The following is a 27,797-nucleotide window of genomic DNA, read 5'->3' as shown; positions in this document are numbered from 1 at the left end:
TTCACCCCGAGAAGGAGCTGTTTGATTCATAACCTTTATAACAACACTGTCTGTCAGTACATGACACAGAGAAGAAATCACTAGTTATGCAAGCTGAATTTCAAATGGCTCATTGTTGCTCTACCCCTGAACAGGTAAGGTGAACTTGGTACAGTAAAATGGCAGCTGAGTCAGAGAGCAAGAGAGACAGAGGGAGAGAGAGAGAGAGAGCTTGTGCATCTCCTTATCTTCAGAGGGACAGATAAGGGCTCGCTTCTCCTGCGCTGCAGTCAGAGGCTAAAGAATGGCACTATTACCATCCCATAATGTCTTGTACGCCACATTGAGACACTCCCTTTGGCTCCTTGCGTATCGACGTCTCTTCCTGACATTTCTACATTGGTAAAAAGTCTTGCCAAATCTCATCTCCTTCATCGGATCGAGAGTACACCCAGACAGACTTTTGGATCAGACTAACTGTCTCCTAACTTGGGAGAGCTGGGCAGACTGGGCAGGGGGTACAGGGAAAGGGAGGGGACAGAATTAGGGTGGTCCTGGAGTCTGGCCATGCTCAGTGCTGAGCCAGGTGAAGTTGAACCAGAGCCACATAGTGAGACCAGTGAGTTAATGTGGTCCTGCTGTCAGTTCCGCGCCACTGTATCGATGAGCTAGTAGTCACACCTCCACTCAGCCCTTCCCTGTCTAACCCCTTGTATATGTTCCAAATTGTACCCTATTCCTTCTATAGAGCACTACTTTTGAGCAGAGCCCAATAGGCAAGGGCAAAAAGTAGTGCACTATGTAGGGAATAGGGTGCTATTTGGGATTACATACCCTCTCTCTGTGAAGTCTGGTGTACTGGTTCACTCTACTCCAGCAACTCTCCAACACCCCAGTGACCAGCAACAGTAACACACCCCGTTCCACACTTGTTAAATCAGAGGCAACACAATAGGACAAGCCCAAGTGGTTGGTGGTTGGGGGGAATGTTTCCAGAGGCTACTCACTCAAGCTGTCCAGTGCCCTTCACAATGTTGGGCATTGGAGTGTGATATCTGCTCTTTCCTCTCACCTCATAGACCTCTAGAACTATCTATGAACAGTGATGAAAGCCCTGCATAATATCAGGAGACGTGCTGCGCCGGTACATTGCGGTTAAACTGTTGAATCATTTATATTCTGCGGTGCCAGTTTAGTAAAAAAATTGATGTGAGATTCTTAAAACCCAGCTCTTATTATGTTTTCAGGAGTAGTTGTGTGAATTGTCTCCTCCTGTTATATTTACACTTCTCTGTGTTTACATAAACCTAGCCTTGTTACTCGACGAGGGAACGCTCAGGGAACTCTCACTGTAGTATTTTACTCCAGGCAGGGTTGTGGGTTCACGTCAATATAATACTGTAAACACTGAGTCGAAAGTCAATGTGGTGCCGTGGTTCAATCGACACTCAGGTGATGCTGACGGTGTCGGGGCCAACGGTTCTGGTATGGGCCTGTGTGCTGCCTGCAGTGTTTGCCAACGTGCTCACACGCAGAGGGGGATTACCATAAACACTGGAACAGGACCACTTTCACTTTCTGCACAGGCCCTCCAGGGACACCTAAGCATAAACATTCAAAGTAATTGGAACATGGCCCAACAAGCTTCATAGGCCAAAATGTTCATCTACTGTATACGGTACATCGGGCAGGCTCTTTCAGGAGACACCTCACCTAACAAGCCTTGTTTATCTATGTGACAACACCTAACAAGAGCATTTTGGACGGAAGATGGAAAGAGTGCATGCACTCCATTTTTGTCCCTCGAGTACAAAGGACCGTCTGTATATTAGCTCATTGAAATAATGCCTAACCTTGGTAAGCGAGTCACTGTGGATGGATAGCGTATTTGCCTCAGCCAGGCAGGTTGAAGGTTCACCTTCCCGTTCGGACTACTACTCTCTGAGCTCGGTGCTGCAGTATATTGCAAACAAAATCAAATAAAATTGTATTGGTTGCATACACATATTTAGCAGATACTACGGGTGTATCGAAATGCTTGCGTTCCTAGCTCCAACAGTGCAGTAATATCTAACAATACACAACAATACACACAAATCTAAAAAGTAAATGAATGAATGAATGATATATATATATATATATATATATATTATATATATATATATATATACAGTACCAGTCAAAAGTTTGGACACACCTACTCATTCAAGGGTTTTTCTTTATTTTTACTATTTTCTACATTGTAGAATAATAGTGAAGACTATTATTCTATAAAATATGAAATAACACTATGGTAGTAACCCAAAAAATAGTGTTTAACAAATCAAAATATATTTTATATAAGCTCTTGGTTGTCACTCACCCTGCAATCAAAATATATTTTATATTTGAGATTCTTCAAAGTAGCCATCCTTTGCCTTGATGACAGCTTTGTGCGCTCATCGGGCCTCCGAGAGAGCGACATGTCTCTCCCCGTTAGACCCGTTGGACAGGCCAGTGAGCTAAATCAGTGGCCCAGTCCAACTACCCTGTGACTGCCTGTCACTTCCTCTGCCTACATCTACTGGAAACTAGTTCTCCCGTCAGACAGCTCTCCTCTCTGAAAGAAGATCAAGCTGTTCAAGTGGGAAAGTAGCGAGGCACTTTCAACATACTCATTATCTCATAGCAATAATGGCCCTTCTGTCATTTTCTGAATGTCATACTGTTAAAAAGATTTGGGAAACTAACTCGCAGGTAGGTAGGCCTACATATTGCAATTACGACAGATTGTTTCTGATGGAATTGCAACCTAAAAAAAACGATTGGCCAAGTTACACGGCCATTGATGTGTTAGAATTGTTGCGTCAAGGAAAGTAATTGCAGGGTGAGTAAGCGATGAGAAATTATGCGAAATTGCTGATGAACTGCTGTTGCTAACGCAACAAGATTCAATTGGACCACTCGACGTGACATTGCCTTATCTTGTTAATGGAAACATTTTTTGTTTGACCCCAATCTACCGTGGGATTGGGGGTTGGGATGGTGGGCTACCTCATTGGCCAGAACACCCTAATAATTTCTACTCACACAACTCCACAAATTACTTCATTAACATTACAACGGTTGAATTGGTGGACAGAGAGTGAACGGTCAACCTTTAACAACGATTCTCTTATCTTTAGCAGCCCACCAGTCAGCACAGCTCGTGAATATGACTGGATTGTTTTCATCCAGTATACCAATATAATCAGATGTATCTAACACATTGGACATTGTTTTATCGTCAAATTTGACTGAGCATATATGCTCCTGAGTCTTGTTTTCCCCTATTATTTCGACCAACAAGCACTTAAGAATCACTCACACGGGACAACCAAGAGCTTATTTAATTGGAATCACAGTACTGACTGATTAAATGGAACATGAAACAGGGTCTCTACAGTCAACACAATAGAACCAGCTACAGTACCTCTGAAATGTGGTAACCTTGCTTTGTGTATCCCTGCCTTATTGTGTGGGTGTTGAGAAAGAAGAAAAACTTAAGGTGATCCTCTACTTGATTCCCACAGAGACCGCAAATCCCAGAGGAGGCCATTAATTTCTATTGGGAGGTGGAGGCTGACCACAGCAGAGCACAGCAGACAGTGCACAGGTGGTCCAGGGCATGGAGGAGATGCTGTTTTCACTCTCTGATTCCCCACCTGTGTACCAAGTTGTTTTTGATTGCCTGCTCCAATTGTAAAATTTCCCACATACTGTAGTTGATGCATATTTAGAGACTAAAAACTTGGTCTGTATGGCTGTTTTTAAAATGTTGGAATATCGTCAAAGAAAAGAGAAACCAGCACACTGCTCTTGCTCGTATCCCTTTTTCTTATTAAAGCTTACTTGTCGGACTCTTGGCCTTCATCAGAGTAAAAAAAAAAAATGTAATCAAGGAAGGACTGGGACCAGACATTAGTCCAGACATTTCTATCATCCCGGACCCTATTATAAAACAAATCATGATAATTCTGCACCAAAAAATGCAAATCTGTCCACTGGGCAAAAAAATTGACCAGCCCATCTGGCATTTGGCTAGTCCTTTTCTGAATAGAATGAAAAAAAAACTGCCGTTTAATATACAGTATAGGAACAATGTGGTAGTTGCACCAGCTGTGGACACGTTTTGTTTCAATTTGAGATTGAATGCTAATTGAATTCGATTGCAGTATACTGGGATGTTATTGAATGGTGTGAAAAATTGTCAATTATGCATTTAATCAAAATAATACAGATAATATTCCCTTCCTATTCAATTAACAGTGTGTATAAATTAAAACAAGAGTTCAAATGAAAATAACTTTGTAAATAAATAAAGCATTCTATAAAATATGTGTTCCATCAGCTACACTTTTAATGAAAAAAAAAATCTGAAATTAATGACAGTGAGTGTGAATGTATGCATTTATGTGTGTGTGTGTGTGTGTGTGTGTATGTGTGTGAGTATGTGTGTACGTGTACATGCATGAGTGCATGAATGGCCTTCCACATGCATAGTGTGTATGTCACATAATTAATTATATTTCTATGGTATGTCAGGCCGTGTAATCTCTCTTTTAAGAGAAGCTGCAGTGTGCACGCTGTACAGTGTCGATGCTACGCTCTTCCCAATGGATCCATGCACTGTATCCTCTTTGCTCAGAACAGACCAATCATGCTGATGTCTGAGTGGACATCGATTAAAGAGACATGTGTCATACGTGGGGCACTTCATCCAATCATCAGTGGCTCTAATTCTGTCTGAAAGCAGACATTTAGAGATGAATATGTGTCTGTGATTAGAGAGCCTTCCCTGGCTTACACAGCATCCCACAGGGCACTGCACAGGGCCACTAGTCTGCAGCTCTGGAACTCAACAGCTCCCTGCTGGCCTCTTGGGCCTCCATCTATCTGCTCCAGCACTGACAAGGAAAAGGCTTCCTTCTCTCCCTCTCAGACCCTCTCCACTACTACACGCCTCGCAGCAAAATGAGAGAGAAACCAGCTTCAAACGCAGGCCCTGTTTCATATCTAAAACAAAGAGGGTTCAAGCTTAAAGAGCTCTGTCAATCTCGGCAGTGAAACAAGGAGCAGAAACAAGGAAAAAGAGAGAGAGAGAAAGAGAGAGAGAATTGGCCTCAATCTTTGCCCATGTTCTTCCCTCGTGAAGACAGAATGAAAGAGGGTCAGATGGGGGGACAAGAATGTCTGGGACAAGACCGGGGGGTTGTGGGGGGTAGTAACATGTGGAGTGGAGGGGGGACCACTGGAACGCTGGCTTGTAGAGCCGGGTTCCCATTTAATATTTTAAACTGAGGGTTAAGTGCTCTTTCTCAAGGATGTAAGTTGTCTGTCAGCATATCTGTTCCGTACCCATAGGACACATAATGTCTTATAAAAGGCCAGCGACCTTGAAATTGCACTGCATCATAATTAACCCAACAGGGACTTATATAATCACAATTTAAGAAAATATTTGAACGTGCTAAATCAGCATGAACTATAAATGATTCAACAAGAATGTAGGACTGTTAATAGAATGTGCAGTATTCAAGTATTTAGTATAGCTGAGCAAAGCACATTTACGTAATTCTGCTGCTTTTACTGTATCTTGTTTATTGTGGACATAGTTCTCAGTTTTAGAGTTGTTTTTTTAAATCGATGGGGTTCGTTCAATCTTGCTGATGACTGACCCTTGGGCCTGGTGTCACAGTGTTTGAGAGAAGAAGGACAGTGATGTCTCTTGGATGACGATCAGGCTGGGAGATACAATTCACAACCCTTCACTTTTGCAACTCTCAATGTTCTGGCCCGCGGCATAGTCTTTACGCTCCCTCAGTCCAAAACACTCCTATTTGTCACATTGACACCTCTTGTGACCTTTCAAACTGACACCCAAGACCATACAAACCTGGAAGACAGGTAAATCATCTACGTCTGCCGTTTTGCCTCAATGCAAACAGGCAAAACAGACATATGGACACTTGCATGTCTTTTCGTCGAGCAAAACGCGATAGCGAAGGTACAACGCAGACGTTGAGTTTCCCTGTAGTTGGTCGGGAAACAGCTGTGAAGGAGCTGTAGCATATTGCATGTTTGTATCCGAGTCTGCTACTAAAGAATGTGAAACAATGTGTCTGTTTGCTACTTTTCATTAAATTATGAATGGCAGATTTTTAGGCGATGGCCTAAAATAAATGTGTTTATATGGGCAGAATAAAAAGGCTTACCTTTAGGCCTATAGCCTCCAGAAATGTGATCAGTTATGGAAATATACAGTTCATGTGAAAATATACGGATCTGGTGAAAGGCTGACATTACCATTTTTCATGTGACTGTAGAAATGGAAACGCTGTGGTTTTAGAGACACAACGTAACAATAGCCTATGATTGAAGGGACTGCAGTCAATCTATTACTGGTCTCACACCATCATCATTATTATCATCATTAGGCTATTCACACAATTAAGTCAAGATTCACAATTTGATCACCCACCATTCATTCATTGACATCAGTGAGGAGAGACACATTTGGACAAACAACAACATACATATAGGACTCTAATTTCATATTTACTTGTCATGAAATTTAATAACCTGATTTCCAGGTCATTTTGTTTATAAGCCGACTAAACAACTAATTTGTTGTCATTCTAAATGTCCTGAATAATGGACAAGAAAATACTGTTGGGTGTTGACCAATAGCCTATACACAATTGCGCACAGTGGACTAGGGGCCCAATCCGATGCAAAGAAACATATGAAAACCTGAACTCATTACGTTGATGCTATCTTACTAGAACCTACTGTAAATAAAGCAGACAATATTAGTTTGAATCACTTCAATGTCATTCAGGAAATGATGTACTGCAACCAGGTTTTCCTCTAGGACTTTTCCTGTGCTTGGCTCTATTCCTTTTCTTTTTATCCTAAAAAACTCCCTAGTCATTGTGGATGACAAGCATAACCATAACATGGTGCTGCCATCACCATGCTTGGAAATATGAATAGTGGTATTCAGTGACGTGTTGTGTTGAATTTGCCCCAAACATAATGCTTTGTATTCAGGACAATTTTTGTAGTATTACTTTATTGCAAACAGGATGCATGTTTTGGAATACTTTTATTCTGTACAGGCTTCGATCTTTTCACTCTGGCATTTAGGTTAGTATTGTGAAGTAACTACAACATTGTTGATCCATCCTCAGTCTTCTCCTATCACAGCCATTTAACTCTTTATCTGTTTTAAAACTTAAATGGTGAAATCCCTGAGCGGTTTCCTTCCTCTCCGTCAACCTAGTTAGGAAGGACGCCGGTATATTTGTAGAGACTGGGTATATTGATACATCATCCAAAGTCTGATTATTAGCTTCACCATGCTCAAAGGGATATTCAATGTCTGCTTTTTCTTTTACCCATCTACCCTGGTCTTTGTCGTTGAACCTGTGCTTGAAATTCACTGCTCGACTGAGGGACCTTACAGATAATTGTACGTGTGGGGTACAGAGATGGGGTAGTGCTTAAAAAATCATGTTCAACACCATTATCGCACAGAGTTAGTCCATGCAATTTATTATCTGACTTGTTAAGCACATTTTTACTCCTGAAGTTATTTAGGCTTGCCATAACAAACGGGTTGAACACTTATCGACTCAAGACATTTCAGCTTTACATTTTCTATTAATTTGTAAAAACATAATTCCACTTTGACATTATGGGGTATTGTGTGTAGATCAGTGACACACAATCTACTGTAAATGTAAGCCATTTATATTCTGGCTGTAACAGAAGAACATTTGGAAAAACTCGAGGGGTGTGAATACCTTTTGAAGGCACGGTAGAAATTGCCAAAAATAGAGCGCTGCGTGGTACTGCTTCGCAGATGCACAGACAGACCATGATCCGACTGCAAGATCAGTGATAGCAGGAGATATCAACCCTTCTACTGGGGGTGAGCGGGGAATCCTACTGTACATGCTGTGAGCTGATGTGTCCAGTTACTGAGGTGTGGCAGATGGATCGAGTAGTACACAGCGGGGGGGGGGGGGGGGGGGGGGGGACACACATTGGAAATTATAATCTGGTGGTGTGGAGCACTGCACCATGGTGCTGGCGAGGCATAGCGAGAGGTGCGGAGCTGCCTGCTGTAATCCTGGGTTTACATGTTGTAATGCAGCTCATACCTGTAGGGCTAGGGTTGGATGGAGGCAGGGGAGCAGGAGGAGAGAGGGTGGAGGGGTTTGGCCGCCCAGGGTAGGGGAGGGCCCTGCAGCGATATCACAGCTAAGGAGGGCTAGTGGAATCGTGGACCAATAAGATCGGTTTCCCGGCTGTAATCACCGTAGTATGTGTGACTCCAACCACACAGCGGCATAACTGGAGCAATGAACAAAAATTACCCATCTCTCCCAGATTACTGTATCAGGAAATCTACTCTAAAAGTCTATTCCATAATATGATTGTTGAGAAATGTATGAGTTTATTTGTCTGGTTAGGTTTGCATATAAGATATTTAACTATTCTGTGTCCATCTCCGAAGCCTGTATAGCTGTTATAGAAGGCTATGATGGTACATTTTTGACAGTCTGAGGCAAGAAACAGTCTTAAATGCATAATATAGAAACACTCTAAATAGAAGGTTTAATTGTTTACTTGGGTCCCCATTAGCTTTTGCAGAAGCAGCAACTACGCTCAACTGGGGTCCACAAAAAAAAACACAAAACATGACAAGTAACAAAACACTGATAGTCAAGGACAGTCACATACTTTTTAAATACAATGGTATACAAACAATACAACTACAAATAACACAAACAATACAACAACAACAATTAAGACTGTGATAGAGTTTGTCTGTGTGTGCGTGTGTATGTCCACTCACAGTCCTCACCATTCCATGAGCTGTTTAATCCATTTTTAAAAGGTCATTTTGCTGTTTGCTTGAGTAATTGGAGATGGAAGGGAGTTCATGGCTCTGTATAATATTGTGTGCATTGTCATGAATTTGCTTTGGACTTGGGACTCTGAAGAGACCCCTGGTGGCACGTCTTGTGGTGTCTGTATGGGTGTTTGAGCTGAATGTTATTTAATTATGCAGACAATCTTGAATTTTCCCTCACTGTAATATTTCTCTTAAAAACTAGAAAAGAAGAAGTTAGTCTCGCGTTAACCCTCTACCACGAAAGACTGGCATGCATGTTGTTGATGCAGTTAACGGCAAGGTGTGCCGCTCTGTTTTGAGCCAGCTGCAGCTTTGCTAGGTCTTTCTTTGCTGCACTTGAACATATTACCGTACAGTAATCCAAATGGTACAAGACCAGAGCCTGAACAACAGGTTCAGTTGATTTGTGTCAAAAACGCAGAACATCTTCTCAACTTTGCAAATATAACTTGACCATGATAATGGACCATCCAATGTTATACCTTTATACACAACTCCAGCTGAGGTTTAAGTCAGAGAACATTTTGGACCAAACACAATGTTTTTAGTTTTAGATGTATGTAAGACCCGTTTATCCTTAATCACCAATTCTAATACTGTCTGTAACTCATTATTTAGGTGCTGGAATGTAGGGTGACAAATCATCCGCATACATAGTATCAAAAGTAATTTAAAATTCCTTATATTAATCAAACCAGACAGCACCATTTTATTTTTTATTTTTTATTTACGCCCTCACCCTCAGACATAATTTACAAACAAAGCATGTGTGAGTCTGCCAGATCAGAGGCAGTAGGGATGAATTAGACAATTGTCCTGTCCTGCTAAGTATTCAAAATTTAGCGAGTACCTTTGGGTGCCAGGGGAAATGTATGGAGTAAAAAGTACATAATATTCATTAGGAATGTAGTGAAAGTATAAAGTTGTCAAAAAACAACTTGCATTCCAGGTGACTACCTCATAAAGCTGGTTAAGAGAATGCCAAGAGTGTGCAAAGCTGTCACCAAGGCAACGGGTGGCTACTTTGAAGAATCTCAAATATAAAATATATTTAGATTTATTTAACACTTTTTTGGTTACTATATGATTCCATATGTGTTATTTCATAGTTTTGATGTCTTCACTATTATTCTACAATGTATAAAATGGTAAAAATAAAGAAAAACCCTTGAATGGTAGGTGTGTCCAAACTTTTGATTGGTGGTGCATATATTTACAAAAATATATATGGGGGATTGGAAATGATGCAGACAACGACATTGATGAAGCCACAATCTATCTGCAATAAATAAATAAATATAAATAAATAAAGCTGATCTACCCTAAAAACAACACACACAAAAACCAACAACATATGTGTAAAATTGCTGAACTATCCCTTTAAAGCCCAAAGCCTATATGTGACTTGTTTCAGAAAACTAGATGTATTTTGCACATCAACTACTTCATAGGAGCGCCGTTTGAACACAAACTTGTTTTTTTAATCAAAAGGCATTTTTTTGGAAGAAATGCCTTCTGGAAGATGTGAACTTTCATGTGCCTTACTAAAATACTTGTATATCTACTGTAAATACGAATACAATTATGAGCCTAGTTGGTTTGCCATGGAAAAAGTCAGCAACCTTCCCACTAGCCATGATTGGCTGAGATAATGAGTGGGCTGGACATGCCGAGAGATTGTTTTCGGATTGGTCTATTTATAATATGAGGTAGTCAGTATGTGTCGGTAATCCTTTCTAACACAGCTTTTTTGAAAGATATCATGTAGTAGAACTGCATAAGTGTTGCTCTCCACTTTCTGGAGGACCGAGTTTTGAAATCAGTTTGATTGCAAATATGCAGACGGAGTCGAAAAGAGAACATCGAAGGCTCCAGATTAGATCTTCAAACTAAGGGCAACCATGGCATTTATGACAGAGAGGGAGAAGTGTCCATCCATGTATATGGGTACGAGAGTCTAGCTAGCTACATTTTCAGATATTACACCTTTCTAATTTTGTCAGAGAGTCATTTTCATTACAAGTTAAAGTGTACTGTTAGCTAGCTAGCTAATGCTAGCTGGCTGGCTGGCTAGCTAACGTTACATGTATGATCTGGGTAGTAATATTATTTGTATCTCAGGGCCATTCGCATTGCTAGTTATAGCCTAATGTCAGCTGGCTAACATTGATCCTGGTTGGTTAGCTACCTGCAGATTCATGCATGGGTAGTGTCATGCCTGGCCTGTTCGGGTCAGGTTACCATGGACCATAATCCAACAGGGATATCTCTCACACCCACCAGCGGGGGAGAGGTCGAGAGGTTTGGAGGTGTTTTTTTTTTTATGACACCTCCCGCCCATTGTAAATCTTAAGGCAGCAGACAAAATCTCAGGGTGTCCTCTCCCTGTGGAGGAATTGAATGTATGATGGGCCTACGAAGAACCTACCTCTGAACAGTAACATGCAATAAATGGACTTTGGGACAATATGTTTCGTCAGTCAAAATGGTAGTAATGACGATAGATGGAATATGAAAATGAATGTCGTTTTTGTTATGTTATTAAAAGTTAAATGATGACGTTATAACGAAAACATTGTAACTTGAAGAGTTTTCACAATATGTACTTGATTTTTGAATACTGTAGTGGTGTGGTAAATGTCCAGATCAAAGATAACATTTTTGTAAAGATGAAATGTGAAGTTTGTTGCCTAAATTGGATCTGAGTAAATTCCAGACCTTGCCTTGTAACTAGTTACGCCCAGAGAACATTCCCTAAAGGCGGAAATGCCCATTTCTGACCAGAGGGTCAGTTAAGAGTTAAGAATTATTAAGTTCTTATTATTTTAAGAATTGAAATTATGACTAGGGACCACGAGCTGCAGCCAAGGTCTGCAAGGTCTCCCCAGAATGCAACACGAGGTTGAAAAAGACAAAAGGAACCTTTTAACAATCTATGCCACGGATGAGTAGCTGTGTCTAAGAGGGTGAATTCAAGCAGGACCACCCGGTTATTCTCTCCAAGGAATCGCGTGTGTACACTGCTTTCATTCCCACGCTGGAACCACCTATATGGCTGATTAGCCATCCTCAGAAGACCCCTCTTTCAGAACAAGGGTGGGGAAACAGAGTACTAGGAGAAAGGACACTGACATTGTGAGGACAAACAGAGAGTTACACACGGTAACCGAAGACGTGTCATCATCAGAGAAGGCGAACCCGGTCCACGAAGAGACATTGGAGACATTCGACACGTAATTACATCATTATATTCTGACCCATAAGAGCGGCAGTTCGGGGCAAGGTTAGGGTTAAACTAAGCATAGTTTACAAATGTACAGAAGTGTGCTTTTCTCCCGTGCATGCTTTCTCTCTCTTTTGAAATCCCCATTTTGTGTAACACGTGTCATATTGGCATCCACTCAACTGGTTGCATCACTGCCTGGTGTGGCAACTGCTCGGCCTCTGACCCCAAGGCACTACAGAGGGAAGGGCGAAGGGCCCAGTACATCACTGGGGCCAAGCTCACTGCCATCCAGGACCTCTATCCCAGGCAGTGACAGAGGAAGGCCCTAAAAATTGTCAAAGACTCCAGCCACCCTAGTCATAGACTGTTCTCACTGCTACCGCGCGGCAAGCGGTACCAGAGCACCAAATCTAGGTCCAAGAGGCTTCTAAACAGCTTCTACCCCCAAACCAAAAGACTCCTGAACACCTCATCAAATGGCTACCCAGACTATTTGCATTGCACCACTACTCCCTCTTTAAACCACTGCTACTCTCTGTTGTCATCTATGCATAGTCACTTTAAAAACTCTGCCTACGTGTACATACTACCTCGACTAACCGGTGCCCCCGCACATCGACTGTGTATCGGTACCCCCCTGTATATAGTCTTGCTATTGTTATTTTACTGCTGCTCTTTAATTACTTGTTACTTTTATCTCTTATTCTTATCCATTTTTTGTGAAACTGCATTGTTGGTTAGGGGCGCATGTGACTAATACAATTTGATTTGATTTGATTCACCTGGTGAGTCTATGTCATGAAAAAAGCAAGATCCTAATGTTTTGTACACTCAGTGCATATAACATTATATGCCATTTAGCAAAAGCGACATTTTATCCAAAGCTACTTGCAGTAATGCGTGCCCACGATCCTGTGGTTGCAAGTGCCATGTTCTTCCAAATAACCCACAAAGGACCAAACCTCCACTCAACATCCAGTTGAGATTTCTCACCACACACCAGACTGGGAACTGGCAACAAAAGGTGGGAAATGGCCAAGTGCTCTGAGAGGACCAGAGGAGGAACCATCATTAGAGAGACATCAATAAGTCATGATGCACAGAGCCAGCGTGGGAACTGAGCCTCCTCTGTCTCTCTCGCTCTCTCTCTCCAGACTGCTATGTTTAAACCCAGAACACCGATAAGGCTACTCTCATTCCACACCCACCCAGGACCAAAATAACAGCATTAATAAAATAATAAACAGACGCTTGGCGTCATCCATTTACTGGAAGGCCTCTGCCAGATACAAGAGGAGATTTCTATTGCACAATGATTTAAAAAATCCAGTTGCTAAAATGAATTCTGACATGGTCTAAACACCCGTGAAAATCAAAATCAAATCGTATTAGTCACATGCGCCGAATACAACAGTGAAATGCTTACTGATGAACCCTTAACCAACAATGCAGTTTAAAAATAGGTTTTGTCGTGCCCCTTTTTTACGACCGTCTTGGTGTGCTTGGACCATGTTAGTTTGTTGGTGATGTGGACACCAAGGAACTTGAAGCTCTCAACCTGCTCCGCTGCATCCCCGTCAATGAGAATGGGGGCATGCTAGGTCCTCTTTTTCCTGTAGTCCTTAATCACCTCCTTTGTCTTGATTACTTGGAGGGAGAGGTTGATGTCCTGGCACCACACGGCCAAGTTTCTGACCTCCTCCCTATAGGCTGTCTCGTCGTTGTCGGTGATCAGGCCTACCACTGTTGTGTCATCTGCAAACTTAATGGTGTTCGAGTCGTGCCTGGCCGCGCAGGGACATATGCCTGTATGTCAAATGGCACCCTATTCCCTTAGGGCTCTGGTCAAAAGTAGTACACTATATAGTGAATAGGGTGCCATTTGGAAAACAGTCATAGATAAATGATTGAGAGCCGTAAATCCTACTTGTGCATATATAGTGCACTCGGAAAAGTATTCAGACCCCTTGACTTTTTCCACATTTTGTTATGTTTCAGCCTTACTCTACAATTGATTTTTAAAAATCCTCATCAATCTACGCACAATACCCCATAATGACAAAGCGAAAAACAGGTTTTTGGAAAAATACATTTGCAAAAAATTCTAAAACAGTTTTTGCTTTGTCATTATGGGGTATTGTGAGTAGATTGATGACAAAAAAAACTATTTTTATCAAAAAAATGTAAGGCTGTAACATAACAAAATGTGGTAAAAGTCAAGTGGTCCGAATACTTTCAAAATGCACTGTAGGTGGTGAGATTGGCCTCTTTCTATGAGTTGCCATGAGTCCACAAGCTGAAATACTGTTTGTGTCTATTTTAAAACAGAGGAATTCTAGTGCAGTCTATTCTATCTCTCTGACAGAGAAGATAAGTTGAGTGTGAGATTGATCAACTGATCAGCAGTCTGCCTTCAGTGTATCAACCACAACTCCATCTATTTCCAAGCCCAGGGCTTGCTTGCCCTACCCTTGTCAGCAAATTATCTTCAACTGCAGAAACTGAACTCCCACGTGCAAACAACATCCCAAAGGGTTTTTCATTTACTGTTCCTGCACGTTAGATATGATTGAAACATTTCACACTATGGTTTTCATTATGCCTTAATGGTATGCGTGATAGTACAATGAAATGCCTAGCCATCGTTTGGCGAGACTGTAAAAACAGCGACTTCCTTTCAGTTCCACAAGTACTGAAATTAGACCGTAGTACAGTACATAGGGATTATCATTTCAAGCGGTTGCTCCCAAACCGTTTGACGGAAGCGTGTGTTTCTATTCATGGTATTTGTTTTTTGTTTGGTACAGTCAGTGGTCTGTGATGCCACGTTACCAGTCCCTGGTGGGGGATTGGCTCGTTTGTTTGAAACCAGGTGACCGAATGAAGATAAGATCGACATCAGGGCGACGTCGGGGCAACAAGGGCATCCCATCATCTCCTTTTGACCCAAAGGTAACCTGAGGATGAGAGGGAGGGTCACCGACCGTGTCCCAACTGACCTGTGTCCACTGTCGCTGTACTCTATGGCCAGTGGCCCTGTAGTCAGCAACGTTAGCCTAGCACAGCAGTATCCTACCACACGGCAGAGTAGCCTACCTCACAGAGACAATGACCCTCCATCAAGACTCTTACACCTGTCAGTAAACCTATCATCAAAGCTGGTTCAAATGGCAACATTATGGGGACATTTACAACCCGTTTAGAGCCAGCACTGATTTTAATCTGGTTGCAATGAAGTCATTTACTGTACAAGCAGTTTTGTCCACTGGGTAAGGATCACCATTTGTCAGATCATGCACCTTTTTTAGAATAAATGTTTCTGACTCATATCGATGCCACATAGGCTGTTTTCCAAATGAGTAGTTGTTTATTTAGAGGGTTGCTCTTTAAATACAATAAATTGTTGAAGATTTCATAATAGCCAGCTAGCTGGTGGTTTTGGTTTGGGGCTCTACTACAAACGGATGGACTGACATGGTTCAGAATAGCAAGCCTCTTAGTACTGTATCAATATTAATGTAAGCACCGGGATTTGCGTTAAATAACAGAGACGGCACCCTATTCCCTTTCAAGGGTATTAGGCTTGACCAGAATCCTATGGGCTGTGCCACAAACACAAAGACAGGAACAATCACCCACAAACACAGTGAAACCCAGGCTACCTAAGTATGATTCTCAATCAGAGACAACTAATGACACCTGCCTCTGATTGAGAAAGAACCGCCTGGGTTTCACTGTGTTTCACTGTGTGTTTGTGGGTGATTGTTCCTGTCTTTGTGTTTGTGGCACCAGATAGGACTGTTTTGTTTTTTTCACGTTTCTTGTTTTGTAGATTGTTGTATTTTCATCTTTATTAAAGATGTACAAAACTAACCACGCTGCTTTTTGGTCCGCCTCTCCTTCACCTCAAGAGAACCGTTACAGAATCACCCACCACAACAGGACCAAGCGGCGTGGTAACGGGCAACAGCAACAGCGGCGCAAAGAGGAATGGACTTGGGACGATGTATTGGACGGCAAGGGTTGCTACACCTGGGAGGAGATCCTGGCGGGAAAGGATCGCCTTCCATGGGAACAGGTGGAGGCAGCTAGGAGAGCAGAGGCAGCCGGAGAGAGGAGCCGGCGATATGAGGGAACACAGCTGGCAAGGAAGCCCGAGAGGCAGCCCCAAACATTTCATGGGGGGTGGCACACAGGAAGTGTGGCGAAGCCAGGTAGGAGACCTGCGCCAACTTCCTGTGCTTACCGGGGGGGCGAGAGAGACCGGGCAGGCACCGTGTTATGCTGTGGAGCGCACGGTGTCCCCAGTGCGGGTGCATAGCCCGGTGCGGTACATACCAGCTCCGCGTATCGGCCGGGCTAGAGTGGGCATCGAGCCAAGTGCCATGAAGCCGGCTCTACGCATCTGGTCTCCAGTGCGTCTCCTTGGGCCGGCTTACATGGCACCAGCCTTGTGCACGGTGTCCCCGGTTCGCCTGCATAGCCCAGCGCGGGCTATTCCACCTCGCCACACTGGCAGGGCGACCGGGACTATTCAACCGGGTAAGGTTGGGCAGGCTCGGTGCTCAAGAGCTCCAGTGCGCCTGCACGGTCCGGTCTATCCGGTACCACCTCCACACACCAGCCCTCCGGTGGCAGCCCCCCGCACCAGGCTGTCTCGCCGTCTCATCCTTACAGGTGCTCCGGCCTGTCCAGCGCTGCCTTCCTCCTCTCCGGCGCAGCCGGAGTCTCCCGCCTGTTCGGCGCTGCCGTTGCTCCCACCCCTCAGCCAGGAGGCGCCAGAGCCCCTCATTCCAGAGGCGCCAGAGCTCCTTAGTCCAGCGCTGCCGGAGCCTTCCTCTCCAGCGTTGCCGGAGCTTCCCGTCTGCCCAGTGCCGCCAGTCAGCCAGGGGCCGCCAGTGCCGCCAGTCAGCCAGGGGCCGCCAGTGCCGCCAGGGGCCGCCAGTGCCGCCAGGGGCCGCCAGGGGCCGCCAGTGCCGCCAGGGGCCGCCAGGGGCCGCCAGTGCCGCCAGGGGCCGCCAGAGCCCCTCAGCCCAGAGGCTCCAGAGCCCCTCAGCCCAGAGGCGCCAGAGCCCCTCAGCCCAGAGGCGCCAGAGCCCCTCAGCCCAGAGGCGCCAGAGCCCCTCAGCCCAGAGGCGCCAGAGCCCCTCAGCCCAGAGGCGCCAGAGCCCCTCAGCCCAGAGGCGCCAGAGCCCCTCTGTCCCAGAGGCGCCAGAGCCCCTCTGTCCCAGAGCCGCCAGAGCCCCTCTGTCCCAGAGCCGCCAGAGCCCCTCTGTCCCCGAGCCGCCAGAGCCCCTCTGTCCCGAGCCGCCAGAGCCCCTCTGTCCCGAGCCGCCAGAGCCCCTCTGTCCCGAGCCGCCAGAGCCCCTCTGTCCCGAGCAGCCAGAGCCCCTCTGTCCCGAGCAGCCAGAGCCCCTCTGTCCCGAGCAGCCAGAGCCCCTCTGTCCCGAGCAGCCAGAGCCCCTCTGTCCCGAGCAGCCAGAGCCCCTCTGTCCCGAGCTGCCGCCACTCTGTCCCAAGCTGCCGCCACTCTGTCCCGAGCTGCCCCTCTGTCCAGTGGGGTCATTGAGAGGGGTTGCCATGGTTAGAGAGCCACGGAGGCGGACAATGAGGCGGACTAAGACAATAGTGAAGTGGGGTCCGCGACCCGCGCCAGAGCCGCCACCGCGGACAGACGCCCACCCAGACCCTCCCCTATAGGTCAAGGTTTTGCGGCCGGAGTCCGCACCTTTGGTCACGTTCTGACCTTTATTTCCTTTGTTTTGTATTTATTTAGTATGGTCAGGGCGTGAGCTGGGTGGGCAGTCTGTTTGTTTTTCTAGGTTTGGGGTATTTCTATGTTTCGGCCTAGTATGGTTCTCAATCAGAGGCAGGTGTCAGTAGTTGTCTCTGATTGAGAATCATACTTAGGTAGCCTGGGTTTCACTGTGTGTTTGTGGGTGATTGTTCCTGTCTCTGTGTTTTGCACCAGATAGGGCTGTTTTTGGTTTTCCACGTTTATTGTTTTGTAGTGTTCGTGTTTATCGTTTTTCATTAAACATGAATCAATATAACCACGCTGCGTTTTGGTCCGCCTCTACTTCACCACAGGAAAACCCTTACAGATGCACACAATTGACCTATCCACGAACCCGTCTCAACACAGCAGCATAATGCAGCATAAAGACGAGTCATGCAAAATTAATTTGGGGAACGAGGGCTTCCGATTATTCTGCAACATGTCAGGAGAGAGCAATGCAATTTTGTGACACTCCATTTTAAACGGTTGTCTCAAAACAGGAGTAACATCGTGACAGGCTATGAATTCAGACATATGACTTCAAACTTTAATAATAAAGTCCTCTGACGCTTGAAACTGTAAAGCTTTCCCCTACATATTTTTTATACATTTGCATTTCACATTTGATAATAGTGCTAACAGGCACAAAGAACTGAAATTGACCCTTTCCTTGACTGCTACTCTTACAGATCTTACACGAAAAGAGAGAAATAGAGAACAGAATGCAGTGTGTGATGAGACACAAAAAAAAGGAGAGAATATGTGGATGGGAAAGAACACAAAGACACTGATATTGACTTTCTTTTAAGCCTAAAAGGTGTACTTTGTCCTTCGTCTCCTCCTCCTCCACTCTTTAACAATGTTCCAATAACATCCATAGCACAATGTGCATAAAGAAAATGTTTGCCATCCCAAATGGCACCCTATTCCCTACATAGTGGACTACTTTGGAAACGAGGCTTACGGGCTTCCCTGGTCAAAAGTACTGCACTATATAGGGAACAGGGGTCCAGTGGGACGCAGTCAAGGTCTGCCTGACCCAGGGTAACTTGATGTAGGCCAACGGCTGACATGTAACACGTCTTCTATCTACTGGGACTTGTCCAGGAGAAGTGCAAAGAGAGAATCTCTGAAGCAGGACAAATCAATGATTCTCTCTCCCCTGCCTCTCCTAAAGGCAGAGACAGCTTCTATAAAGCAACATCTGAATCTACCTAATGGAACGGAAAATTGGGGGAAATGGGGATCTCTACCCCAGGGGGATCTCTTCTGTTCCACTGTAAAGCCTCCCCACATATTTAACACACATTCTTACAGGAATATATTTTACATTGAAGGAATGAATTCCTTCCTTCCAAAAGGTGTTGCTTTCATATCTTGTACCACGAACGGACAATTGTACCTGCTTTTGATAAGCTATTTTGTAGTCCAAAATATATGTTGCATGGTCCCAGAATTACAATTGCATTTGTGTTACAATAACATTGTGTAATTATTGTATTTCCAAAATGTTTTTAACATGTTCATTTCCGGTAACGTAAGTCCCCTACCACCGGGCAAAAATACATTGAACCAATGTTCTATCACCATCATCTATCAACATACTGACAATTCAAGTTCCTTTTATGTTATTTTACATTAATGACAGGAATGTTCTTTTGAGAGCAGGTGTCAGCATACATACAAGCCACTCTACTATATGTCTTGGTACGGCTTTGGGCATAAATGTGAAAAGCGCAAATGCTCTTTGACTAACAGGTACTTGCAGGAAGACATACAACCGGACACTCATGCAAACTGACATTCAATTGTCATGCAGGAGTACATGGCCAAACATGTTTCTTTTTACAGTGTCAAGGCTAATAGAATAACACCAGCTTTCATGTTAAAGAAATACTTTCTATGAGTCCAAACATATCACTGAAGGTACTACTGTATATCTATTATCCTGATAGTATAATGGCTGTGCCAGAATAGGCAGGGTGACCCCGCTCTGGCAAACATTGTAGTATGAATGAAATGCTATTCAATTAGTGGGTTAACATTCCGCCGACACTCACTTCATATCCTTTCCCGGCCTGCCTCTCTTGCTTTGACCCAAGCCTCTGTCCCTCCCTTTATCTAAAGAATAGGTAATCTACATCACCCCTCCCCATCTCACTCTCTCCCCTTCTCTCGCTTTCTGGCTCAGTGGGAATTCTATTAGATCAAATTGTGACCCTCTTTAAGAGCCACACATTGAAAATATAAATCTATTTCTTTGCCAGCAGAAATTACTTAAGGTCCCATGATGGCTAACGAAGCAATTACCCAGTAGGCAGCGTTGCTGTCCTCTATGCTGCTGGCCATTGGAGCTTTGAGATTATTGATGTATAAAGTTGTAAGCTGCATGTAGCCACCCGAATTAATGGAGTGGAAAACAAATTCTTGCACGGAGGTAATAATAATTATGATAGATTGCCTATGACCCGCTATTATCAATATAGAGACAACTGTATGTGTGTGAGAGAGAGAGAGAGAGAGAGAGAGAGAGAGAGAGAGAGAGAGAGAGAGAGAGAGAGAGAGAGAGAGAGAGAGAGAGAGAGAGAGAGGGGAAGGAGAAGACGAGAGAGCGGGGGAATATAGAAAGAGAGAGTGATAATAACATGCATACAGTAAGTGTGTGGCTCAGTGCGGATAATGAATTGAAAGAAAGGCGAGCAGCAGCTTATAGCCGTCCCAGGTCCGGGGTCACCTCTGTGTCAATTACTGGAATAAGCCGTTCTGTGCCTGAGCATAGTTTAATAACAAGGCCCGACTAGAATTCTATCAGTGGAGATGAACAAATATGAAAGACAACAACATTCAGGGTCCATGATGATATTGTGTGGGGGAAATGAAGTTGCTCGATCGGCTTTTCCCTAGGATACAGCGTGGAGTGCTGTGCTAATAATAACGCGTATTATGTGTATTTCCAGATGTGTCATTTGCTGTTTGTCGTGTAGCTTATCTTATTGTGAAGTCGTTTGCGGGTAAGCCTTACATTGGATTTTCACACATACAGTACTTAACCGTCCTTATTTTATGAATGCGTATTTATTACTTGTATTAATTGATGTCTATTTGTTGTTTGCTGTGTATCTTACTTTGTGAGTAAGCCTTTCGTCAAACAGGCAAAACACGTTGTCACCTGTGTCACCTGTGTCACCTGTGACTTAAAGCAACTTCAATAAAGCATTGGAGGTTTAAATGTCAAAAATATTTTAAAAAAGACAGTTCCATGACTAAAAAAATGAATGTACCAAAATGATTCAGGTGTTGGTTACATTCAACCACATACAGTACAGTACATGACAGCTTTATATATAAAAATGACCACATGTAATGAGTTATGGAGCCAATACATGAATAACTGCACTTCGTGGTTTTTTCGAAGAATGGGTTAGCTGAGTGTTTTTGAATATGGCGCATAGCTAGGTTAAATGGGCAATCTGTGATAGCCTCTAAACATAATTTTGATCTGGTTACATTTCTCATCCCTCAGCTGTTTACCAACACAGTGGTGCAGTGTCCGCTTTGTTGTTGTTTGAACTGCAGATTGCCCTTTTAAATCAGTGTATTGAGTTGTTTACGTTTGTCCTTTAATTGAAGCATCAGAGTGCAGTACGATGACCTGCAACTCTTATTCTCTGCTCTTTTCAACTGATCCTTCACAGAGGCAAAATGTCAACTATTCAGTAGACGACGCAACAACTCCTGCATTCCCTCATCAGATGGTTTGGTACATATATTGCTACTATAACCTCATAAGCAATGTAACAAGTATACTGAACAGAAATATAAACGCAACATGTAAAGTGTTGGTCCCATGTTTCATGAGCTGAAATAAAAGATCCCAGAGATTTTTCATATGCACAAGAATTGGTTTACATTCCTGTTAGTGAGCCTTTCTCCTTTGCCAAGATCATCCATCCACCTGACAGTTGTGGCAAACAAAAGCTGATTAAACAGCATCATCATTACACAGGTGCAGCTTGTGCTGAGGACAATAGAAGGCCACTCTAAAATGTGCAGTTTTGTCATGAAACAATGCCACAGATGTCGCGAGCTTTAAGGGAGTGTGCAATTGGCATGCTGACTGGAGGAATGTCCACCAAAGCTGTTACCAGAGAATTGAATGTTAATTTCTCTACCATAAACTGCCTCCAACGTAGTTTTAGAGTATTTGGCAGTACGTCCAACCGGCCTCACAACTGCAGACCATGTGTAACCACGCCAGCCCAGGACCTGCACATCCGGCTTCTGCACCTGCGTGTTTGCCTGAGACCAGCCACCAGGACAGCTGATGAAACTGTAGGTTTGCACAACCGAAGAATTCTGCAAAAATCGTCTCAGGGAAGCTCATCTGCATGCTCGTCGTCCTCACCAGAGTCTTGATCTGACTGCAGTTCGGTGTCATAACCGACTTTAGTGGACAAATGCTCACCTTCGATGGCCACTGACACGCTGCAGAAGTGTGCTCTTCACAGATGAATCCCGGTTTCAACTGTACCGGGCAGATGGCAGACATTGTGGATGGCGTCGTGTGGGTGAGTGGTTTGTTGATGTCAACGTTGTGAACAGAATGGTGCCCCATGGTGGCGGTGGGGTAATGGTTTGGGCAGGCATAAGCTATGGACATAAAACACAATTGCATTTTATCGATGGCAATTTGAATGCATAGAGATATCATGACGAGGCCCATTGTTGTGCCATTCATCTGCCGCCATCACCTCATGTTTCAGTGTGATAATACACGGCCCCATGTCGCAAGGGTCTGTACACAATTCCTGAAAGCTGAAAATGTCCCAGTACTCCCATGGCCTGTCCCGCATTTAGCATGTTTGGGATGCTCTGGATCGACTTGTACGACAGAGCGTTCCAGTTCCCCACACTATCCAGCAACTTCACAAAGCCATTGAAAAGGAGTGGGACAATAGTCCACAGGCCACAATCAACATAATGATCTCTATGCAAAGGAGATGTGTCGCACGGCATGAGACAAATGGGTGGTCACACCAGATACTAACTGGTTTTCTGATCCACGCCCCTACCCTTATTTTAAGGTATCTTAGACCCACAGATGCATATCTGTATTCCTAGCCATGTGAAATCCATAGATTAGGGCCTAATTATATATTTTTTCAATTGACTGATTTCGTTATATGAACTGTAACTCAGTAAAACCTTTGAAATGATTGCATGTTGCGTTTATATTTTTGTTCAGTGTATTCAATTCCCCCAAAAGTAATTATATTCTCTGATTAAGGAATCAGAGTTAATGTAATTACTTTTTACTTAAAGATGAATTTCATCTTTGGAAGCGTGTTGCGCTATGTTTGTGTCTCAGGCCATTATCTCTAATGAGATCTGACAATCTCATTCGTAACCTACAGTGGCCCCTCTGGAAGTAGAGTTTGGGATTCGTCAGGGGTGTGTGTGTGTGTGGGCCCATTTAGTATGTTGTGTTTGAATGAATATGTACTGTAGTTGGTGAGAGAAAAGCCACACAACTCTTTCCCGCATGAAGCCTCAAGGACAGTGACCCCTAGTGTTCATCCAATCAGACCATTTGTCTGCAGTGTGACAACAAGTCTGAGCCAAGGTACTCAGGGAGGTCCACATCTAGGATGCGCCATTTGGTATGCAACTCTTAAAGGAAAGATTCATCCATTTAAAAAAATATATATATTGTGTTTGTGCATCTCTGAGTGATGTTCTATCAATTCCCAGGGTCATTTCACGTTTTCATATATATCTGAGCTGTTCACTCAGTATCTCCGCACAAATGCAGTGCGACTACAACTACCACCACTCCACCCACCTGCAATGATAAAAACACTTCTCTTTTGTGTGCTGGAGTCTGGTCTAGTAGTAGCGCTGCCGACTCTGGATCATACATTCCCCCTTGTGGGATTAGGTTAAACCCCGCCTGTACCTTCATATCTCTGTTCCTCAACACATCTGTCTACCCCTCTCACTTGTGACTTTCTATCTCTACCCATCTGTCTACCCCTCTCACTTGTGACTTTCTATCTCTACCCATCTGTCTACCCCTCTCACTTGTGACTTTCTATCTCTACCCATCTGTCTACCCCTCTCACTTGTGACTTTCTATCTCTACCCATCTGTCTACCCCTCTCACTTGTGACTTTCTATCTCTACCCATCTGTCTACCCCTCTCACTTGTGACTTTCTGTCTCTACCCATCTGTCTACCCCTCTCACTTGTGACTTTCTATCTCTACCCATCTGTCTACCCCTCTCACTTGTGACTTTCTGTCTCTACCCATCTGTCTACCCCTCTCACTTGTGACTTTCTGTCTCTACCCATCTGTCTACCCCTCTCACTTGTGACTTTCTATCTCTACCCATCTGTCTACCCCTCTCACTTGTGACTTTCTATCTCTACCCATCTGTCTACCCCTCTCACTTGTGACTTTCTATCTCTACCCATCTGTCTACCCCTCTCACTTGTGACTTTCTATCTCTACCCATCTGTCTACCCCTCTCACTTGTGACTTTCTATCTCTACCCATCTGTCTACCCCTCTCACTTGTGACTTTCTCTCTCAATAGAATGTGATTTCAATAATACAAATAAAAATAATACATCTCTTCTGTGATTTACATCTGAGGCACTGACTGCATAACGTGACATGAAGTCACCTGATCTGCCACGGCATGGCGGTGTTTACTATTTAGGTGAGTGGTAGTGGCAGATTAAGACTTTGGGTCAGGATATCGGTTGTGTTTGTGTTCCTCGCTCACTCACCGGGAGTTATGGGAACGACCAGGGTGAGTCAACACCTTTGTTTATCTGAGAGGAACACATTGTCTCTCTATGTTCCCTGAAACTGCCGTAACCAATCCATCTCCCGGACATCTCTACGACGTCTTTGCCACCATGGTTACCGGTAATTGATCTGTATTTGGACAACAGATGGAACAGAACGATAGCAACTGATATTTGAGTGAGTAAATACGGGAATGTATGAATACAGTAATTAAGAGAAAATGAGGGGAAAGAACAGACGAATTATCGCGCATGGTGGCGCTCAGGGAATCGGGTCTTGTGCTACTATTCTTCAACCGCGGCTGGGCTGATGCACTAGAACCAACATTAGATAAATAAACAGCACAGTGGAAGATAAACAGCGGTGCATCATTCTCTGAGGGCGGCTGTTTGAAATTCCATTGAGCAGCTATGATTATCTATTAAAACTTGATCATTCGGTAAATTAACATAATTAGTGTCCACACCTGAAGGAGAGAGGTGAGGTTTAATGAGCTAAGGTGTAACCTGGCACTATACATATATGAGAAGAACAGGGATAATAGACTTACTTTTTTGTTACTTTTTATTTTAGTCCAGTGGGTAAATCTTTTCTTAACTCTTCTGTTGGTTAAGGGCTTGTAAGTAAGCATTTCAAGGTAAAGTCTACACGTGTTGAGATACTCTTAATGTTCGGCTATGAAAAGCCAACTGACATTTCCTCCTGAGGTGCTGACCTGTTGCACCCTCGACAACTACTGTGATTATTATTATTTGACCATGCTGGTCATTTATGAACATTTGAGCATCTTGGCCGTGTTCTGTTATAATCTCCACCCGGCACAGCCAGAAGAGGACTGGCCACCCCTCATAGCCTGGTTCCTCTCTAGGTTTCTTCCTAGGTTTTGGCCTTTCTAGGGAGTTTCTCCTAGCCACCGTACTTATACACCTGCATTGCTTGCTGTTTTGGGGTTTTAGGCTGGGTTTCTGTACAGCACTTTGAGATATCAGCTGATGTAAGAAGGGCTATATAAATACATTTTATTTGAATTCGGTGCATGTGACAAATCAAGTTTGATTTGATCATATACATTTGCTTTTAAAAATTACTCTTTTTGTGCATCCTGGCAAAGTGACCAAAACCTTTCCTAATATTCACCAAAACCTTTCCTAATATTCATGAATTTGACTCTACTGTATAGATAGATGTACAGTCTGCTTTTTAAATGATAATGAGCCTCAATGACAATACACGGAGCTGAAGAGCACCACATAAACATAATGATATAATATAATAATATATGCCATTTGGCAGACACTTTTATCTAAATGTATGTATACATTTCTGTATGGCTGGCCCCAGCAGAAACAACAAGTGCACATCAAGTACCACGCTGTGTCGAATAGCCAACCACAACAAAAAGAACAACAATATTTTGTTATCTTACCTTGATGACACCCCTCCCCCTGTCCTCGCCATAATTGGTCCCCAGGATCTCAAAGTAGATGTTGGGGTTGGTTCCGTTGTCAGTAAACTCCAGGAAGCCGGTCAGACCACTCACTCCAGACTGTACGGGAAAGACACAAAGTCAGAGTGCTGTCAAAATGGACAAAGCACATAGTCCTGTTGAGATCGAAACAAGTCCTGATGAGACAGAGTCTAACCTAATATGGACACCGTACACATGATTATCAAAGACACTACAATGAATGTAGTCCCTGAGAAAGTTAGAAAACATTTCAAATGGACCATATAAAAGATCTCTTGTCAGACTGGATACTTCTATCTGTTATTTCACAAGCCCAATGGGAGAAGAAGGTGATATATAGTAAGTAGCAAGACATCATCAATCCTCCAGCCTAGATCACCTGGTTGGAAAGCGTGGGGTTTTCTGAAGACAATCCCTCTCGCTTTGATGTCTTCGATTGATGTGTGCAGAGGTCATGAATCAACAAATTCTCTGCCTCGCTCCCCTTTCATCATTCAGCCTGCAGTGCACCTGCACTGAAGGCATTCTGCGGCGCTGTGTTTGAGAACGCGACTGCCCCGAGCCACAACGAATCCGCCCACGTTGGGAAACAGATTTATTCATCTTCATGCAGCCCATTACATTATCATAATGATAATAATCGCCTGTTGGTAGTCTACTCTTATTGGGGTCTCATTTGCAAAACGAGAGCAGGCTTACAAACCCCTTTTCGCCAGAGAGGGCCTTGGCTGCCACAAACAAAGCGCAACACCATGCCTAGCCTTTCATCTCTCCAACATCACAAACGAGTGCAGAGACCCTCCTCAACACACCCCCCCACTCCCTCCACTCTCTCTTTACCGCCTGTCTGGCACATCGTCCTCTACAGCAGGTGCAATTACACAGCAGGTGCAATTACCACAAAGATAATTGTTGTGAATGTATTGCACCAATACCGACCTGACAGGAATAATTAGCTGGCCAATTATGAGAGCTGATGAGCAGTATCCAGACGAGTTCACCTTAACGCAGGCATTGAAAAGCCAATAAACAGCCAGTTCCCCTAATAAAGCTGTAGAACAGTGATCCAGTGAGGACACCCTAGGGAATGAAAAATGGGTCCATTACATCGCTGGCTTACAGTACAATAACAAGGTTCACGCCACATTAACATCACCTATACACAGTTATTACAATTAAAAACTGGAGGAGAGAACACCTCACACAAACAGAGTCCCAGGGCTGGTTGGAGAGGGACTGAATCAATGGGACTTGGCTTTTGCAGGCTCACCATCCCTATAGCAGGGCCGGTGTCACTTTCACTGAATGCTCACGCAGCTCATGGCAGAGGGCAGGGTGTGAGGACGCCACTGTTGGTGTGTGTGTGTGTGTTTGTGTGAGAGAGTGTACTGTGTGTGTGTGGGCACGTGCATGCCCATTTGTTTGTGCAGACACATGTCGACAGGTACAGTACACCCCCCAGGAGCAAAGGCCACAGGGATGGAGAAGGTGATAACATCCCATCCTAGCCTCCTGCACCAACACAGCAGCTCTGGAGAGCACAATGTCACCTCAACACGGCAACAACAACCCCAACAGGGTTTTATTC

General features: G+C 43.9%; 1 protein-coding gene across 2 annotated transcripts in view; it reads right to left on the bottom strand.

The window, feature by feature from the left end:
- The window catches only part of LOC139390005 (glutamate receptor, ionotropic, delta 2), a 565,966-nt gene that overhangs the window by 160,836 nt on the left and 377,333 nt on the right, over positions 1–27,797 (bottom strand). For both annotated transcript variants that reach the window (XM_071137092.1, XM_071137090.1), the window contains exon 8: positions 26,168–26,287. In XM_071137092.1, coding sequence (XP_070993193.1) covers positions 26,168–26,287 — 120 coding nt within the window. The remainder of the gene's footprint in view (positions 1–26,167; positions 26,288–27,797) is intronic.

The sequence above is a fragment of the Oncorhynchus clarkii genome, chromosome 30, assembly GCF_045791955.1.
Source record: "Oncorhynchus clarkii lewisi isolate Uvic-CL-2024 chromosome 30, UVic_Ocla_1.0, whole genome shotgun sequence".
NCBI classification, from domain to species: domain Eukaryota; kingdom Metazoa; phylum Chordata; class Actinopteri; order Salmoniformes; family Salmonidae; genus Oncorhynchus; species Oncorhynchus clarkii.
This window is presented reverse-complemented; position numbering and strand designations above follow the sequence as displayed.